Below are 19,819 nucleotides of genomic sequence, written 5' to 3'. Positions count from 1 at the left end.
TAGACAAAACTATATTAGTTTGCCTAATTATTTTTTGTCATTCGTTTAACATTTATGACCTAAAAAAAACTGTCAAATAAAGTTACGTTTAGCTACTTACATCTTATCTCGCACTTGACCGTACACTGAAGCGTCGAGTTGCACTGTTAAAATTCGCGCTCAGCGTCTGTGAACATAAAGCCCGCCTACTTTGATTTGATTGGTCATCTCAAATATTCTGACATTGACGAGCAGTGACAGACCAATGAGGCATAGATAAACACACACATGAACACATCACACACACACACACACACACACACACCCTGTCCTGTGTTTCTGACGTGCTCTCTGTCTCTGCTCGGCGCCGCTGCGGAATGAAGAGGAAGAACGCGCTGAATCTGATTATAACAAGAAGTTTGATGATTGGTTTTTCATTAGGCTATTTTTGGTGCCCCCTCAGCACTTGGTGCCCTACGCACAGCGCGTGATGCGCGTGGTGGGAGCGGCGGCGCTGCACTCTCTCACACATGTTGTGTTTTCATGTTTTATGGGGACTTTCCATAGACATAATGATTTTTATACTGTACAGACTGTATATTCTATTCCCTTACACTAACCCTATCCCTAAACCTACCCATCACAGGAAACATTCTGCATTTTTACATTTTCAAACAACATCACTTAGTATGATTTATAAGCTGATTTCCTCATGGGGACCAAAAAATGTCCCCACACGAACAAGGATTTCGGATATTGCCATCCTTGTGGGGACATTTTGTCCCCATAACGTAGGGTTTACCAGGCCACACACACTCTCACACACTCACTCACACACTCACTCACACACTCACACACACACACTCTCACACTCACTCACACACTCACTCACTCACACTCACTCACACACTCACTCACACACTCACTCACACACTCACACACACACTCACTTACTCACACACTCACACACACACACTCTCACACTCACTCACACACTCACTCACACACTCACTCACACACACACACACTCACACACACACTTACTCACTCACACACTCACACACTCACTCACACACTCACTCACTCACACACTCACTCACTCACACACTCTCTCACTCACACACTCACTCACTCACACACACACTCACTCACACACTCACTCACACACTCACTCACACACACACTCACTCACACACTCACTCACACACTCACTCACACACTCACACACACAATCACTTACTCACACACTCACACACACACACTCTCACACTCACTCACACACACACTCACACACACACTTACTCACTCACACACTCACACACTCACTCACACACTCACTCACTCACACACTCACTCACTCACACACTCTCTCACTCACACACTCACTCACTCACACACACACTCACTCACACACTCACTCACACACTCACTCACACACACACTCACTCACACACTCACTCACTCACACACTCACTCACTCACACACTCTCTCACTCACACACTCACTCACTCACACACACACTCACTCACACACTCACTCACACACTCACACACACACACTCACTCACACACTCACTCACACACTCACTCACACACACACACACTCACACACACACTCACTCACTCACACACTCACTCACTCACACACTCACTCACTCACACACTCACTCACTCACACACTCTCTCACTCACACTCACACACACACTCACTCACTCACACACTCACTCACACACACACTCACTCACACACTCACTCACACACACACTCACTCACTCACACACTCACTCTCACACTCACTCACTCACACACTCACTCACACACACACTCACTCACTCACACACTCACTCACTCACTCACTCACACACACACACACTCACTCACTCACACACTCTCTCACTCACACACTCGCTCACTCACACACTCACTCACACACTCACTCACACACACACACACACACACACACACACACACACACACAACACATATACATCATTTGCAACTACTTTTATTTGTGTAAACTCACAATAACAAGAAAACGTTGTGCTTTTGTAAAATAAAAGAAAACAATCAGGCTTTCATGATCTCCGTGAACTGGATCGCGTCTCAAAAATGAACAAACAAAATATAGCCTACCTATGTAGGCTAAAGCTGGAAATGTCCACTTTTAAACAAACTAATTCAAATCGAAAGCAAACGTCTGATTAATCCATAGCTATGAATTTCTCTCTAAAGGCGCATAAATCAGCTCTCTGTATGATTCCAGAGACTCTCTTCTCATTCAGCACTGCGGGAAAAATATCATTACCGGGTTTGGCCTTAGAAAACCAGTCAAATCGACATTCTTCCCATATTAATTTGTGAATATTTTAAATGTTTAATAAAGGGGCAAAAAGTCATTAACAAAAATCTGAAACTACGTCAATATTTATTTTTTTTGCGCTGCATTTGACGTGCCTACAGTTCAAATTAAAATTTTGGTGTTCAACTTTGCGTTTTAAAAATACTACCGTTCATTTTCGTTTTATGGGTTAAAAAGGAAAAACGAATGGACGAAAAAGTACACGGATCAATGGGTGATTTTAAAGCTTGTTAATGATTAACTTTAAACCTGTTGGTAGCTTTAAGTACTGAAGTACTCTACCTGTTCTTTTTTTTTCTTTCTTTTTTGTAGTGTTTGAATAAAGGGTGGCAGTCTTTCATAATGAACTGTTGTTGTTGACTATATACTGGAGAAGTATTTGTTCTCCATTTGAGTGAGATGTTTTTAGATTGCTAACTGAGCAAAGTGCTTCCATATATTTTATTAGTATTAGTTCAAGAAAAAAATATAAAAAATATCGGATTGATATCGGTATCAGTAGATAGCCAAAGCTGCGGCATCGGTATCGGAAGTGAAAAAGTGGTATCGGGACATCCCTAATAAATATACAAATACATGTAGGCTAGTACATACACACATATACACTCACCTAAAGGATTATTAGGAACACCATACTAATACCCTTTCGTCTTCAGAACTGCCTTAATTCTACGTGGCATTGATTCAACAAGGTGCTGAAAGCATTCTTTAGAAATGTTGGCCTATATTGATAGGATAGCATCTTGCAATTGATGGAGATTTGTGGGATGCACATCCAGGGCACGAAGCTCCCGTTCCACCACATCCCAAAGATGCTCTATTGGGTTGAGATCTGGTGACTGTGGGGGCCATTTTAGTACAGTGAACTCATTGTCGTGTTCAAGAAACCAATTTGAAATGATTCTAGCTTTGTGACATGGTGCATTATCCTGCTGGAAGTAGCCATCAGAGGATGGGTACATGGTGGCCATAAAGGGATGGACATGGTCAGAAACAATGCTCAGGTAGGCCGTGGCATTTAAACGATGCCCAATTGGCACTAAGGGGCCTAAAGTGTGCCAAGAAAACATCCCCCGCACCATTACACCACCACCACCAGCCTGCACAGTGGTAACAAGGCATGATGGATCCATGTTCTCATTCTGTTTACGCCAAATTCTGACTCTAACATCTGAATGTCTCAACAGAAATCGAGACTCATCAGACCAGGCAACATTTTTCCAGTCTTCAACTGTCCAATTTTGGTGAGCTCTTGCACATTGTAGCCTCTTTTTCCTATTTGTAGTGGAGATGAGTGGTACCCGGTGGGGTCTTCTGCTGTTGTAGCCCATCCGCCTCAAGGTTGTGCGTGTTGTGGCTTCACAAATGCTTTGCTAACGAGTGGTTGCTAACTTTGTAACGAGTGGTTATTTCAGTCAAAGTTGCTCTTCTATCAGCTTGAATCAGTCGGCCCATTCTCCTCTGACCTCTAGCATCAACAAGGCATTTTCGCCCACAGGACTGCCGCATACTGGATGTTTTTCCCTTTTCACACCATTCTTTGTAAACCCTAGAAATAGTTGTGCGTGAAAATCCCAGTAACTGAGCAGATTGTGAAATACTCAGACCGGCCCGTCTGGCACCAACAACCATGCCACGCTCAAAATTGCTTAAATCACCTTTCTTTCCCATTCTGACATTCAGTTTGGAGTTCAGGAGATTGTCTTGACCAGGACCACACCCCTAAATGCATTGAAGCAACTGCCATGTGATTGGTTGATTAGATAATTGCATTAATGAGAAATTGAACAGGTGTTCCTAATAATCCTTTAGGTGAGTGTATATACTGTATATGGTAGAGTAAATCTGAATCAGCAAAACTGTTTTCAACACTGATAATAATAATAAATGTTTCTTGAGCATCAGATCATCATATTAGAGTGATTTCTGAAGGATCATGTGACACTGAAGACTGGAGTAATGATGCTGAAAATACAGCTTTGATCACAAGGAATAAATTACACTTTACTATATATTCACATAGAAAAAAATATGTTTTATATTGGAATAATATTTCAACTTTTTACTGCAGTTTTGATCAAATAAATGCAGCTTTGGTGAGCAGAAGAGACTCTCTCAACAACATAAAAAAATGTTCAAGTCCCCCTGTGTTGAATCTCCAGCGTTTAATGTTGTTTATGTGTCTATGTGGTGTGTTTAATACGCTTTAAGACACACCATGTGTAAGTTCATAAGTCGACAGCATTGCTGAGTATTTCCTCCTTAAAACTGCAGTGAACCAAAGACAGTCTCAAACACACGGTTTGAAATCGCTGGTGTTTCTGACGTCACAAACGACCTTGTAACCAATCAGATCAACGTGTGATCGTCAACCAGTGGATCTCTGAGCTGAGTGAGTGAGTGGAGGCGGGGCTCATTTGCATATTCATAGAACCGCGCATACTAAATGAGGCGAGGGTGTCGAGTTACATTCAAGATATTTTAAGGCATGACAAATCTTTTTTTAAGGAAAAAACATTTAAAAATGTATTTTGGTGATCAAAGATACCAAGGGATACAATGATTGACCACAGGGGGACTTTAAGGATTTCAAACTTCTGTCTGTTAGTTGAGTGTGTCAGAAGTGTGACTGGGATGTTCTGCAGCTGATTGGTCGACACAGACGTCTCCATCTGCATACTTACAGCTGATTAAACGGTCACTGATCTCGACTGATGGAGCGTTTTACAAACGAGGCCACTAACGGTGTCACCGCTCATCATTATGTCTGAGCCGCGTGAATGATGATGGACAAACACCGCCGCGGGAAAGACAAACGCTCATTAATAACCACTGGGGTTATTTTCATCAACACGGCCCATTACACCACCAAACACGTCCATGTGAATGACACGGATCTCTCTCAGTGACTTCACAAACATTATACAATGATAATTCATCAATATTTCCTTTAAAAGTGCTGGAAGATCATCACATGCCACTCCAGCAGCCGCTGTTCAGCGCCTGTTTTCCACTTCCTGTCTGGAAAGGTCAGCTTTGAATATCAGCTCATATCATTGGTTCATTTACAGTGGAAAGGTCACGGTCAAAGGATTGTTCACTTCAAAGATATACACACACACAGAGGGCTAGTGTAAACACACACTCTCACACACACACATATTGATTTCTGGGACTGCAAAACATTATAAAATTGTTTGAAACAATGTGAATTATTACTGATTATCATGAATATAATTGTATCAATACGTAACCCAAACCCCAAAATCATCTGTACTGTAAAGTGTTTGAGTCCGTCACTGCGTTCACTCCATTAAAGTCTGTTTGTTCAGCTGTGGAAGATGTGCTGTACCTGCTGATACAGGAGCCGAAACAAACCTGTCACTCACAGGAGATCGGCCAATAGCAAACCACCATCCAATCATCCAATCAATTCACAGACACAATCAAGCCCCGCCCACATGTGTTCTTGTTCCTGAAGCGTTTCACTCGATATACGACACAATAGAGGAGAAGAGACCGGCGTAACTTCCCTGCATGACTTTAACAGCGCTGGAGCTCAATGAACCTGAACTGGCCGAGTCGTGCGTCACACGCCTTATCCTGAGAAATCATGAAACTACATGTAAACAAACCCGTGTGCGCTCCTAAAGAGCTCGGCTAGAGCGGACAAGTGGCAAGCATCATCACTAAACCACTAGTTATCAAAGGTCAACTCACACTGAACATGTTTACATGTAACCTAATCATGTGTTAATTATCAGACTAATGGCTGAGATTCGAAAGATTCTATTTCAAATAAATGCTGTTCTTTTGAACTTTCTATTCATCAAACAATCCTGAAAAACTGTTTTCAACACTGATAATAATCATAAATGTGTCTTGAGCATCAGATCCTCATATTAGAGTGATTTCTGAAGGATCATGTGACACTGAAGACTGGAGTAATGATGCTGAAAAATCAGCTTTGATCACAGGAATAAATTACACTTTACTGTATATTCACATAGAAAACAGATGATTTACATTACAATAATATTTCACAATATTACTGGGGGTTTTTTATCACATAAATAAATGCAGCCTTGGTGAGTAGAAGAGACTTCTTTTAAAAACATTCTTACGGATGCAAATCTTTTGACTGATAGTATATAGTGAAGGACAGGAGTGTCCCAATGCACACACTCTTCTGCACTATCCTATGCCAGTGTGTATAGATCGCGTCAGTAGTGCATCACGCGGGTCTTTAAGTGCACTTCACCTGCCCAGATGATGCCGGTAATTAACCGACTAAACGAAGCGAACGTCCGACGCTTCATGAACTCACTGGTCATGCATCCATTCGGAGGGGAAGAACACCAGACTATGATGCTGGATGACAAAACAACCTTATAAAACATCATTTGGGACCCAGCTTGGATATTTTAACATACTTGCTAAAACAAAAGAAAAAGGAAACACAACTGATGAACGACAAAATGTAATTCTATGCATGCGCTGCTGTTTTGTTCAGATAAGACCAGGGGCGGACTGGCCATCTGTGTGATCTGGAGAATCACAGAACGGCCGGTACTCCAGGACGGCCGGCGGGCCGGCCCAACACCCGCCACACACGCAGTCAGCAGACATCCCAAATTAGTTAAAATCTCCCGGAATCTAGTGCGAGCAAGAGCGCGCATGCGTAGCGCGCGCATGCCAAAGAGAGGGAGCGAGCTAGAGACCTTGCGTGTGTGTGCTAGTGTGCGCGTGTGCCTCACGAAGCGCATGTAAGGACCCAACCAATCAATTGTCAGTGTGGGCGGGCTTTTATCTCTACTACTCCCGAACCAAATTAATCAGAAATTATTACTTTGCAAGTTACTTGCTATTGATGATGTTAGGAAGTGATATTCAGCTTAGGCTTGGGCGGTAATACGGTAATATCGTATACCGCGGGATCTAAAAATAGCAACGGTATCAGTTTCAATATCGTCATACCGTCATAAAAAAAATCCAATGCACTTATATAGAAGACAAGGATTAAATATTAAATATAATTTATTTAATGGCTAAAAATGCTTATGTGTGGTTGTCATCACGTGACAGTGTGGAGGAGAAAGAGTGGGGGAGAGAGGGGGAAAGATGGCAAGTTGCGCACCGAGTGACCTGGTCTCGAAGAAGAACACGACTTCTGCAGTTTGGCAGGGATGGGCATTTCAAGCAAAAATAATATTTGAAGATCGCCTGGTATTATTTGATTATTATTCGAAAATCGCACCCCTCCACCATATGCACACACACATGCATGTAGGCTACACAGCTATACAGCGGAGCGGTGTGACACTTAAATAGGCTATAAGTAAAAAAAAAAAACGTTTTTTTTTTCATATTTATGTTTAATAATATAATGTTGTTATTTTTTTATTTCATCTATGTTGATTATATGAAAAGGAAACTGCATGAGATGAATAAGATAGGATGATAAGATGCCCAATATCGGAAAACATTTGGAATGGGTCAGACATGATTTTTGACCACTTATTACATTTTGTTTTCAATTCAATTCAATTCAAATTTATTTGTATAGCGCTTTTCACAATACATATTGTTTCAAAGCAGCTTTACAGAAAGTGCATTTCAGAAATGTACATAGAAGAATATAGTTAGTTAATCATCATGTATTAATTTAGGGCATAACATTTCGCCGGCGTCGAGTCGTCTCATCGCAGGTGTTGGGGCATCTGAAGTCTCCGTGAGAGGCTTTCGTTTTGTAGAAAGCCTTTCTTTAAAGTGAATTTCGTTTTGTATAAATTGTATCTTAATTTTAATCAATGTTTCATCAACGAATTGCCTGGAGTAATAAATAAAAGCATATATATTAGACAATATAAGCCGGACACGGAGGCACCGGCGCGTGAACTGGAGCGCGTCTCCTAAAAAAAACGAAACTCAGCGTAGGCTATAAGATAGATGCCTTAAATATCTGAGAAGTGTATATATATAGTAAGCTTGAAATGTCTACTTTTAAACAAAACAATTAAAAACTAAAAGAAATGGGCTGCTCTCTGTGTAGGCTAATTCATATGAAGTGTGCATTTCTCTCTATGCGTGTTCACTACTGCGAAGATGCGAGTCTTCATCGTAAACTTTATCTGTGCAGCCACTGACATAGAAAGTTTTTCATTAATAAACAATTCAAATGTTTCATGCATTATAATTACTTTTGCCGGTTCTTTGTGGCAAGCTTTATGCGTGCTTTGAGATGCAGAATAGGCAATATATTACGAAAACGCTCATTATGGTTTAGCATTCTCTCCTATATATATTTAAGTAATTTAATCAATATAAATATGTGATTAGACTAATGGCTTAAATCAACTACTACTAGTCAACTAGAAAAAAAACCTTTAGTCGTGCACGGGCAGCCCTACTTCACATGTTTTCTAACCAGCATGTCACTTCGGGCGTTCTGAGCGCGCGACGCTGAGTGGACTGAGCACGCGGTGCGGGATCTTCAGAAATGCGCTCTCTGCTCTGGAGGAAATATTACCACTCCGCTCGCATGCTCTGGTGTGAGACAATGTGCATCTTCTCCTGTTGTCTGAGAGTTGATTGACAGCTTTTAGATGCATTATTGGCATCGCCACCCTCTGGTTGAACGTGTCACCACCGCATCAGAACGGAAAACATGGGGATTTTTTTTAGACAATAATCCCACAACCTATTCCATATTCTATAATAAAATCAAATATTCGAAAATTGTGACTCATCCCTGCTCAAACCAACAGTTTGGTGATGCCTTCTGAGCCTTATGTCATAATTTTGAATTATCACGCGGTAATACCGTATACCGCGGTAAAATAGGGAGGAGGTTTGACGGTATCAAAATTTGGATACCGCCCAAGCCTAATTCAGCTTGCTACATTTTTAATGATTACAGTAGTTAAAACAGCTAAACTTCAACATTTTAGCTGTAAAATGCCACATGCAGTAGCTAATATTAAGAAATATGTTGTGCTTTTACTTTTAAAAATGTTGTTAACATTACAGTTGATGCTTACAAACTTTGAAGATTTTAAATACAGAAGTTACATTTGTAATGGTATTGCCTATTTTCATTTAGATGTGGTATTATTATTTGTGCAGTAGCTAAGATTTATTACTGCATAAATTAATTAAGATTATTAAGTAATAAATTAATTTTAAGACAGCATGGAATAGATTGTATAATATGTTGTTAGCTATAATTTGGTATAGGATCATGAGCCACAATTAAAGTCTTATGACACTCATGCCAGGCGGTAGGCGTTGTTGTTGTTGTCGAGTTTCCTCGCGCCGATTGCTTTGGGCCGGGCCTAGTCAAGGTCCAGGGCCGTTTTTTGGTCCCAGTCCGTCCCTGGATAAGACTGAACACGTGTCCAATATCTGAATCAGATCGCAGAGTTTAGGGTTCATATTAACAGAGCTTTCAGAATCTGAACTCAGACTGGATTCATTTGCAATGATGATAACGAGTGCATGTAAACATAAACATAAACATAAGCACTAAAAACAGCCTCTAGTTGTGTGTACATTCGTTGAAGGCAAGCGCACAAATGCTGCATCCGGTCACATGGTCTCTAGTTCACTCATCGCACTCGTTCACCTGGATCACATGACCTCACGCACGGACACGTGTGTGACGGCTGCGGCGCTGTCTGTGTGTTTGGGGCAGTCTGTGCGGTTCACCCAGAATGCAATGCTTCCGTATTGCTGAAAGAGGCAGATGGGCGCCGACATCATCAACATGCACACACACACGCACACACACACACACACTCACACACACACAGACACACAAACACACATTCACAACCACACACACACTCACTCACACAGACACAGGCACTCACTCACTCACTCTTTCTCTCACACACATACACACACACACACACACACACCTGACCCCTAAACCTAACCATCATACAAAACTCGTTTTTACATTTTCAAAAAAACTCATTCTGTATGTATTATAATATTGTTTTCTAATTGCGGATCAAAAAGTGTCCCCAAAAGCAGATATTGCCATCTTTGTGGGGACATATTGTCCCCCTAATGTAGGCCAGGCCACACATATACACACACACACACACACACACACACACACAGGTTCACCAGCACTACATCACAGTGACACCAGAGCGAGAAACTCTTCCTCTCTCTCTCTGTTTCTCTGTCTCTTAATTACACAGTAAATCAGACAAACCTGCAGTGACTCTATTAAACACACACTCTCTCTCACACACACACACACACACACACAGGTCTCGGCTCGAGACATCACCATCAGGACGAGTTCCTCCACTCATCAGTGGTCACTACATAGACACCTTCAGGAACTCTTTCACAAGGTTTAATGTTCTGTTGTCTCTGCTCTCAATCTCAGTCATGTGATCACTTGCACTAACCCAACGGCCCAATCACAGCTGAGCTGATGTCATGCCATCACAGGTGACCAAAACCACATGCATCAGCACTAACCAGAGCTTCCCTAACCAGAAGATTCATCGTGTGATCCCTGAGGTGTGACCATTAATTATTACCAACTTCAGATAATCGAGCGATACTACGGTACGCCTAGAACAGGCTCTACACGATGCTCATGACTTACACACACTCTCTGACCAACAGCCCTGGCCAGAGGAATCTGCATATGCTAAATAGATATGGGTAGATAGATTCACATATATGCCATTTAGATTTCACTTACTTTGAATATGTAAATTGACCAAAGGAAGTTCTTCCAAAACTACTTAAAAAATCAGAAAATAATTGAATAACCAAAAATGAGTTCCGCATCACTGTAGAGTTCATAGACACTCATTACCAGAAGTCATTGTCAGTATATGATACATGTCAGGATACAGTAAATCTGCTTTGAAGTGTAACAAATGACTTGAGATCAAACAAAACTGAAATGCATCCAAACAAAGATGCTGGTGGCTGCAATTGGCTGACAGGCGTCCAATCAGAGCGGCTCAACTCCATGTGTCCGCGGACGGTGAGGTCGTGTGTTCGAGACACGTCTGTGTGTTTTCAGGTCAAACTCTGAGAGAGACAGGAGAGAGAGAGAGAGACAGGAGAGAGAGAGAGAGACAGGAGAGAGAGAGAGAGAGAGACAGGAGAGAGAGAGAGAGAGAGACAGCGCCGCACTCCTCTGCTCGTTTATCTTCCCTCTCGATTATATAACAGGAGAATCTTATCAAATTTGAATGTTGTGTGGAGAGAGAGACAGAAGAGAGACAGAGGAGAGCAGCGAGGCGGTTTGACGCTGCGGTTACAGAATCTCTTTCCCAGGTTACACTGCAGGACTCCGGTCTGTAAGATTACATCAGACACGTCTCACGCAAACATGTGCGGCTCAGAGAAACAGAAACACTATACGCTGCCTAGAGAAAATGAGGATAATCTGTTCAGAACTATTGAACATGTTTCAGTTTCATCCTCATTAATGCAGTCCATCTGAATGCATTAGATAGATAGATAGATAGATAGATAGATAGATAGATAGATAGATAGATAGATAGATAGATAGATAGATAGATAGATAGACAGACAGATAGATGGATAGATAGATAGATGGATAGACAGATAGATAGATAGACAGATAGATGGATAGATGGATAGACAGACAGATAGATAGACAGATAGATAGATGGATAGATAGACAGACAGATAGATGGATAGATAGATAGATGGATAGACAGATAGATAGATAGACAGATAGATGGATAGATGGATAGACAGACAGATAGATAGACAGATAGATAGATGGATAGATAGATAGATAGATAGATAGATAGATAGATAGATAGATAGATAGATAGATAGATAGATAGATAGATAGATAGATAGATAGATAGATAGATAAAATAATATATACACACACATTTAGACTTAGTTTTGAATGGTAGTGTATGTACATTGATCAAAAATGACAGTAAAGACATTTATAATGCTACAAAAGATTCTAAAAATTTTCTGGTGAAAGAAATGCATAAATGAAGAAGAAAGGCAAAATATTAAATGTCATGTATGTATATTTGCTGCATAATCCAGTGTTTTGTCGTTTTCTGAGATGTGCATGAGCGGGGCAATGACTGCAAACACACGCAGCATCACTACACCAGGGTTACACACACACCGGAAGGCCTGTTAGGTACATCTGTTGACTTTAGCAATCTGTGCTGCGTTATATTCCAACGGTGGCCGTTCAAACGTGGGAAAAAGCACTTCTTGTGTTTTTCAGCCTCAAGTTTGCCTGCCTGTAACTCAAGAAGTCTTAAAGATATCTCAATATGATTTTACATTTCTTTTGAAATCTTCAATTTTAATGTCCTATATGGTTCAATCGCATAGATATGGGGATCCCAATGTGACTGCACGTTCAATTTGTAGAATTTTACTCATTTCAATGGTCAAAAACTTTAAAAACAGGCTCAGCTGATACTGTTGTGTTTGAAGGAGAATGACTGAAGAATAAATAATGTAATAAATAATCTTGATATACATTCATGACATTTAATATTTTGGCTTTCATCACTATTTATGTGTCTTTCTCCTGAAAAAATATTGGCTTGATTTGACATGGAATGACACTATTTCACATAAATGCTGTTCTCTTGAACTTCCTATTCATCAAAGAATCCTGAAAAATAAAATCTGAATCAGCACAACTGTTTTCAACACTGATAATAATCATAAATGTGTCTTGCGCATCAGATCCTCATATTAGAGTGATTTCTGAAGGATCATGTGACACTGAAGACTGGAGTAATGATGCTGGAAAATCAGCTTTGATCACAGGAATAAATTACACTTTACTGTATATTCACAGAGAACAGCTGATTTACACTGGAATAATATGTCACTGTTTTACTGTATTTTTGATCAAATAAAAGCAGCTTTGATGAGCAGAAGAGACTCTTTCAGACACATCTTACCGACCCCAAACTTTTGAACGGTAGTGTATGCATATATATACTGTATATGATCATAAATATAATGTCACAATGCAAAAAAATCTTAATCTTCAATCTTACTGATACTAAACCAGGTTTCATTTCTTTGTTCATTATTTTGAGATATCGAGGTGAAGATGAGCCAGACAGGCTTCCCGAGGTTCAGATGCATCTTCATCATCTTCATCTTCCTCATACAGCGATCTGAGAGCGTTTGGCTCTGTCTGGCCCGCGCTGCATTGAGCTGTTACAGGCGGAGGGGAATCAATGCCATTTTCAACATGTAATGCTGGGTAATGATTTCCTGCTGTGTGTTTGTGCTGCACGATGAACACTTCTATCTCTTCATCAGGGGATTCTGTGCTGCAACAACAACTAACAGATCGAATCCGGGCAGAACTGATGCATGAGGTTCTAGACCAACAGAACCCAAGTCCAGCGCTGCACAACATCTGCACTGACGACACTGAGGAATGCAAAGAAGCGCCGGCGATACGACCTCGCCGTATTATTATTGATGCATCCATATCAGACCAGTCGAAGAATAATGAGCATGACAGATTGATCAGTGCAGCTTTCACCCTTTAACTTCAGTGTTTGCATCCTTAAATAACACGACCCACTAGCACCTGCTCAGCACCTCACAATCAATACAGTCCGCATCCGATCAATCATCCGCTCTCTGTGTTATTGTGCAGGTCCTGGATCTGCTGTATCATCTGACTGTTAATGCACCACATTTCCCACACTGATCAATAACGATCTATCGATACGCACTGGACTGATTCAACCCAATCTGCAGTATTTATGCAGCATGACATCAGAGTAAACAGTGTGTGTCTGCGGTGGAGCTGAACACTGTCTTCATCAGGACTGCAGCTGGCACACACACACACACACACACACACACACACACACACACACACACACACACGCACTGCATAAACACTCAGTTTCCTCACACCCACGTTCAACAGATCCGGACGGATGCCGGTGACTCCCGCAGCATCAGCACCACTGCGGCGCGCGCACACACACACACACACACACACACACACACACACGCGTGTACTCACGGTCCGCAAGAACTGGATCTCATCTTCGGCCTCTCCGTCCGTCATGGTTCGGCGCGGGTTCGGAGCCTCTCGCTGGACAGATGAAGCTCTCAGGCGCGCGACCGCGGCTCTGATGCGGGTGTAACGGGTGTCTCCTGCCGCGCTCTCATTGGACGGCTGGCATACTCAGAGGGCGGGGTTATGCAGATGAGCGTGCGGCAGCAGCAGGGCGCCCTCTGCTGGCGAACACGGGACAGCGCACACAAGACCCTTAACACACACCGGGCCGGTTCCAGAAACTGCTTAGACTAGTCTTACAACTTAATCATCTTATGTTTTTCTTTAAGACTGGTCATAACTTTTTTAAGTCAGTTAACGTTACATAAAAGGTAGATTGGTCTAATTTGAATCCGAAAATGAGACTGATTAGGCCTAATTAACTGCTTGTTGGTCAGACACGTTCATGTTTATGCAATTTGGCCCCAGAACTTACAGAATTCAAAACATTTTGAGGTATGAATGTAAACGAATATGTCCATGAATATTAAACGAGCTCATCCGTATGGAAGCCTATTTCTGGCATAGCCTATAATAAGAATAAATCAAGCTTAAAGTCGAAAATATGACACACCAAGTCATAATTTCGACTTTTTATGTTTAATTATGACAGTATATTTAAAAGAAAAATTAAACGGCAAAATTATGGCCCAGCTATAAACTTTTGTAATTTACAACGTTCTGGGAACGTTCGTTTTTTTATTATTTCATTTTATTCATTAATATGTAATTTAACTGATTTACAGATTTACACAGAAACTGATTTTACGTTAAGCCCCAAATAACTTCAATACAATACGGCTTTTTAAAAATATAAATCTTATTCACAGACATTACAATTATTAGCTAACAACTATAACATTGCATTCATTTCTTACCACTGAATTTGCGGGACGTTCTTCCCTCTTTTGGTCAGTAAAAAAAACTTCTCGGTTCTCTTCAATTAGACGTGTCAAATCTCTCTGAAATCACACTATACTCTCGTATATATATCTATATTAATTATAAGTAATTATTCCATAAAGAGGTCGATAAAGTAATGTTAGTCAGTCAGCAAACCGAAATGACCGTTATGTTTAAATTACGCGAGTTCGCGGGTTTCGGTGGAAAACAGGAGCGCGCGCATTTAAAGAAAGTTACGAACAGCGTATTTATGATCTGTATCCTTTTCATACTACGTTGATTTAATATTTGTAGTGATAAAATTGGATTTATCCGAAAATTATAATGCGTTTTGACTCATCTTATCCAGGTTTTAATAAACTGCATCAGCAAAATACACTTTGTTAATGAAAAATGACATTTCAGCATAAATTGGTTATACAAATAAAACTTACAAATATCCTGCAGGGAACGTTCAGGGAAGGTCCTTATTTGGTTCCCAAAAAATAACCAAATGGGAACAGTGTTTATAAATGATTGAAATATTAACATAACATCTCAAGAATCACTGAATTAACACAATGAGTGCATGTATGAAATATAAGTGACACTCATGTTGTCTATTAGTGTTACAGCCCATCTAAACCGAGAACAAATGTGATATTATAATAATACATGATTATAATTCTTACTGGTTTTGATTAAGAAGAAAACAAAAGCTGCAAAATCTGCTTCAGACTCATGAATCATTAATGGACAGAAGAAACTAAACTATTTAAAACCTTCCATAGACCGTAACTCTTTCTAAACTCTAATAAAAACACAATAGTACTGGCTAATATTACACATTAATATTTTAGGTGTCTTTAATTACTGTGCAGGTATTTTTTTAAACATAAGTACAACATTATCATTTCACTGTATCAAATGATTCATTTAAAAGTAAAAGACAATATTGGGATATTATTATTAGGATAGAAATATGAGAGTAAAGTTATAATGTGAGAATGTGTGAACTAAACCTGATGATCTGAAACCCGAATGATCAATTAATTAATAATCTCCTTAATGTAAATATAGTTACACAATTACAACCATAGCAAACACAGAGTTTTGATTTAGTGCAGATTTATATGAAAATATAGGAATACATCTTTCAACATTCATCTTATCAGAAATGTTCACAATGTTTTTCTCAGGTGTGAAATCAACAAACTGAAAAATTAAAATAAAAAAAATGGAAACACTAATAACGGTTCTTATATTCTAATATTAACACTAAAACTAGGCATTTGCTCTTATGGACCTCACACACACACACACACACACACACACACACATTTGAGCATAAAGTCAAACATAGAAAGTTAATACTGAATTTACAGTGTCTAAAAAAACTGATCCGTTTCTATGATGACATCAGAATCTAAAAGAAATAATTAAAGGATCTGCACGAGTCGTTAAGATGGTGTTTCTTACCATTATTTTCTTTAAATCTAATACAGAGTTTCATAAGAAATCAACCTATAAAACCCCCAGGCCTAAAATGAAAGTGTGTTCGTCACGGTTCCGTTAAAAACAGAACTGTAGTTAAAAGCGGCGCTGACTCTGTAGTGTGAGGATAAGAGAGGATGTTTGGACTCCCCGATCTGGGCCAAAAGCAGCAGAACCGAGCGAACGAAGGTCCATCACAGGAGGAGAGCGTTCTGGCACCGTCAGTCGGTGTCGTAGCCCAGGATCGGACCCAACCAGCGCTCCACCTCACACACCGCCATCTGCTTCCGCTGCGCGTAGTCCTCCACCTGTGTGAGAGAGACAGAGTGATGAACCGGTGCAGTGTGCGCATGACCCGGAATTATTCAGGGTCAACTAATGGCTAATTTGCTTAAAGCCTTTATATAATGCATTCTAAAAGTATTGTTAATGCATTATTTATGCTTTGTAACGCACCTTATAATGCATTGTATGATCTCATGAATAAGTTATAATAGATATTCGTTCTGTTTATTGAACACCTTTAGAAAGTATAATGCATTAAAACAAGACAAACAACCCACTTCAGATGAAAGGAGGAATCTGAAAATATTATAATGCATTTTAACTGTGGTTATTATTTATGAAAAGATACAATGCATTATAACGAACATTATGAATACCTTTAATGCATTTTACATAAGTCCCCCTGTGTTGAATCTCCAGCATTTAAAGGTGACCTATAATTCAAAATTGAATTTACCTTGGTATAGTCAAATAACAAGAGTTCAGTGCATGGACATGACATAGAGTGAATCTCAAACTGGACTGTTTTCGCGTTCTCATTTAATTCACGTTTATGAAAAACACCCCTTAAAAAATGGTCGGTTCTCCACACAATACCGACTCTGACGCAATAGTCGGGATCATTAATATGTACGCCTTCAAATATTTGCATAATGCCAGCCCTCAATGCCAGGCGGAACTGCGCAGCCGAAGCTGTTTCCTCAACTTGGGCCAATACAGAGCTGGCCTCGGATCGAGCTACCAAGCAACACTTTCTGATGTGTAATTGTTCAAGTTCAGACAGGTCATCTTTCTCTCAAAATCGTTCAATACTGTTTATGCAGCAGTAAGTCAAGCAGTGACTAAAATATCAGCTTCACATCGTTTCTTTTAGTAGGATGAAAATAATCGTATTTAAATTGTGAACAAATTATATACAGAAAGCGATCAAAGAACAATCTTTCCACACAGCGCGAGTTTATCTGGACACTTGCCAAACTCGTTATGAAATCAATGACGCACGTTACTGCACAACGAAGCTCTTACTGTATTTACATCATCGTGCTTGCATTGGTGAAAGCATTAGAGAGAGCAGAAACTGCTTTGCAAATGATAAGATCTTCATGCTCGCGATCAACACACTGTCATCTGCTCAATGCTCATCACGGCAACATTTTATGTGATGGGAATAGATCTAAATACTTTAAAAACATCTCACGATTCGTTAATCTCGATAGCTGTTATAGTAAAAACGTATAATAGCAGTAGTAAAAGTATTCGAGAGAGAGTTTCACATGTAATGCGTTGCTATTTCATATGCAAGCATGTCAGCCAATCACAGCAGTGGCCGCGGTTACACTGAATCCCACAGCCAATCACAGCAGTGGCCGCGGTTACACTGAATCCCACAGCCAATCACAGCAGTGGCCGCGGTTACACTGAATCCCACAGCCAATCACAGCAGGGGCCGCGGTTACACTGAATCCCACAGCCAATCACAGCAGTGGGCGCGGTTACACTGAATCCCACAGAGACACGCCCCTTCAAACAGAGTGTTCAAATCAGAGGCTAAAAGCAGGCTAGGAAAAATGCCATTTATTTATAAATTATGATTATTTTTTATCTAAAAAACATACTAACATTATAAGGGTAACCCAGGAAACATTATAAAATAATAAAAAAAAAACATTCTAGGGCACCTTTAATGTTGTTTATGTGTCTATGTGGTGTTTTTAATGTGCTTTAAGACACACATGTGTAAGTTCATAAGTCGACAGCATTGCTGAGTATCTCCTCCTTAAAACTGCAGTGAACCAAAGACAGTCTCAAAAACACGGTTTGAAATCGCTGGTGTTTCTGACGTCACAAACGACCTTGTAACCAATCAGATCAACGTGTGATCGTCAACCAGTGGATCTCTGAGCTGAGTGAGTGAGTGGAGGCGGGGCTTATTTACATATTCATAGAACCACGCATACTAAATGAGGCGAGGGTGTCGAGTTACATTCAAGATATTTTAAGACATGAAGTGGAAAAAAAACGTTTAAATATGTCATTTTGGTGATCAACGATGAGTTTTAGTCTTACGAAAATAATTATAATTATTTAAATAAAATAAAAAATCTGGGAATTTTTCACATGAACCTGCTGAAACAAACTCAGAGGGTCCGTCATTCAGCACTGTCTGCTGTTCCCCGCGAGGCTCGTACCTGCTCTCTAGTCACTTTTCCCACAGCGAAATAACAGGATTTGGGGTTGGAGAAGTAGAGGCCGGACACGGATGCGGCGGGAGTCATGGCCAGAGACTCGGTCAGAGCGATTCCTGCCGGAACATGAAGACACACGGGATAGGGCATACTCAAACTTCATAAGCACACAAACAAACGAAAGCAGCCGATGTGTGAGTGAGCCGTGTGTACAGTCTACAGAACCGACCAATCACAGCTCAGGCCACATCTACAGTAATCCCGATACATGTGAAAACGGCGTTATCGTTTAAAAACACTCTCCGTCCACTCTAGCGTTTCAGGCGTCTCAGTGCGGATGAGAAACTTTCGGAAAACGCTAAATTCCCCTTTACTGCGCATGCGTAAACCCTCACAGAAGCCCTGAGATGAGACAGACGGAACAATAAATAATAGAGTTATCGCGCAATTCTTCTGTCAGGATCATTTTATTTAGCCATGATGGTCCAGGTCGCTCTCACTCACTATTATATGTTTGGTCTAAAGCGCTGAAACTGTTCTTG

At 40.4% G+C, this 19,819-nt stretch overlaps 2 protein-coding genes across 4 annotated transcripts in view; both read right to left on the bottom strand.

Annotated features, from left to right (window-relative positions):
• Positions 1-12,430: 12,430 nt before the first annotated feature.
• The window catches only part of zranb1a (zinc finger, RAN-binding domain containing 1a), a 70,190-nt gene continuing 62,801 nt past the window's right edge, over positions 12,431-19,819 (bottom strand). Inside the window, exon 11 of the mRNA XM_056233788.1 lies at positions 12,431-12,441. The gene's annotated coding sequence lies outside the window, so the exon portion shown is untranslated. The remainder of the gene's footprint in view (positions 12,442-19,819) is intronic.
• Positions 16,960-19,819, bottom strand: part of mtr (5-methyltetrahydrofolate-homocysteine methyltransferase) — a 43,934-nt gene continuing 41,074 nt past the window's right edge. For all 3 annotated transcript variants that reach the window (XM_056233784.1, XM_056233785.1, XM_056233786.1), the window contains 2 exons: positions 19,281-19,393; positions 16,960-17,114 (listed from right to left, as the gene is read on the bottom strand). In XM_056233784.1, coding sequence (XP_056089759.1) covers positions 17,028-17,114; positions 19,281-19,393 — 200 coding nt within the window. In that variant the 3' untranslated portion in view covers positions 16,960-17,027. The remainder of the gene's footprint in view (positions 17,115-19,280; positions 19,394-19,819) is intronic.

Source organism: Rhinichthys klamathensis, unplaced genomic scaffold, assembly GCF_029890125.1.
Source record: "Rhinichthys klamathensis goyatoka isolate OS25496 unplaced genomic scaffold, OSU_Roscu_1.1 h1tg000377l_1, whole genome shotgun sequence".
NCBI lineage: Eukaryota > Metazoa > Chordata > Actinopteri > Cypriniformes > Leuciscidae > Rhinichthys > Rhinichthys klamathensis.
The sequence above is the reverse complement of the archived record's forward strand: the minus strand, read 5'-3'. Positions and strand labels throughout refer to the sequence as shown.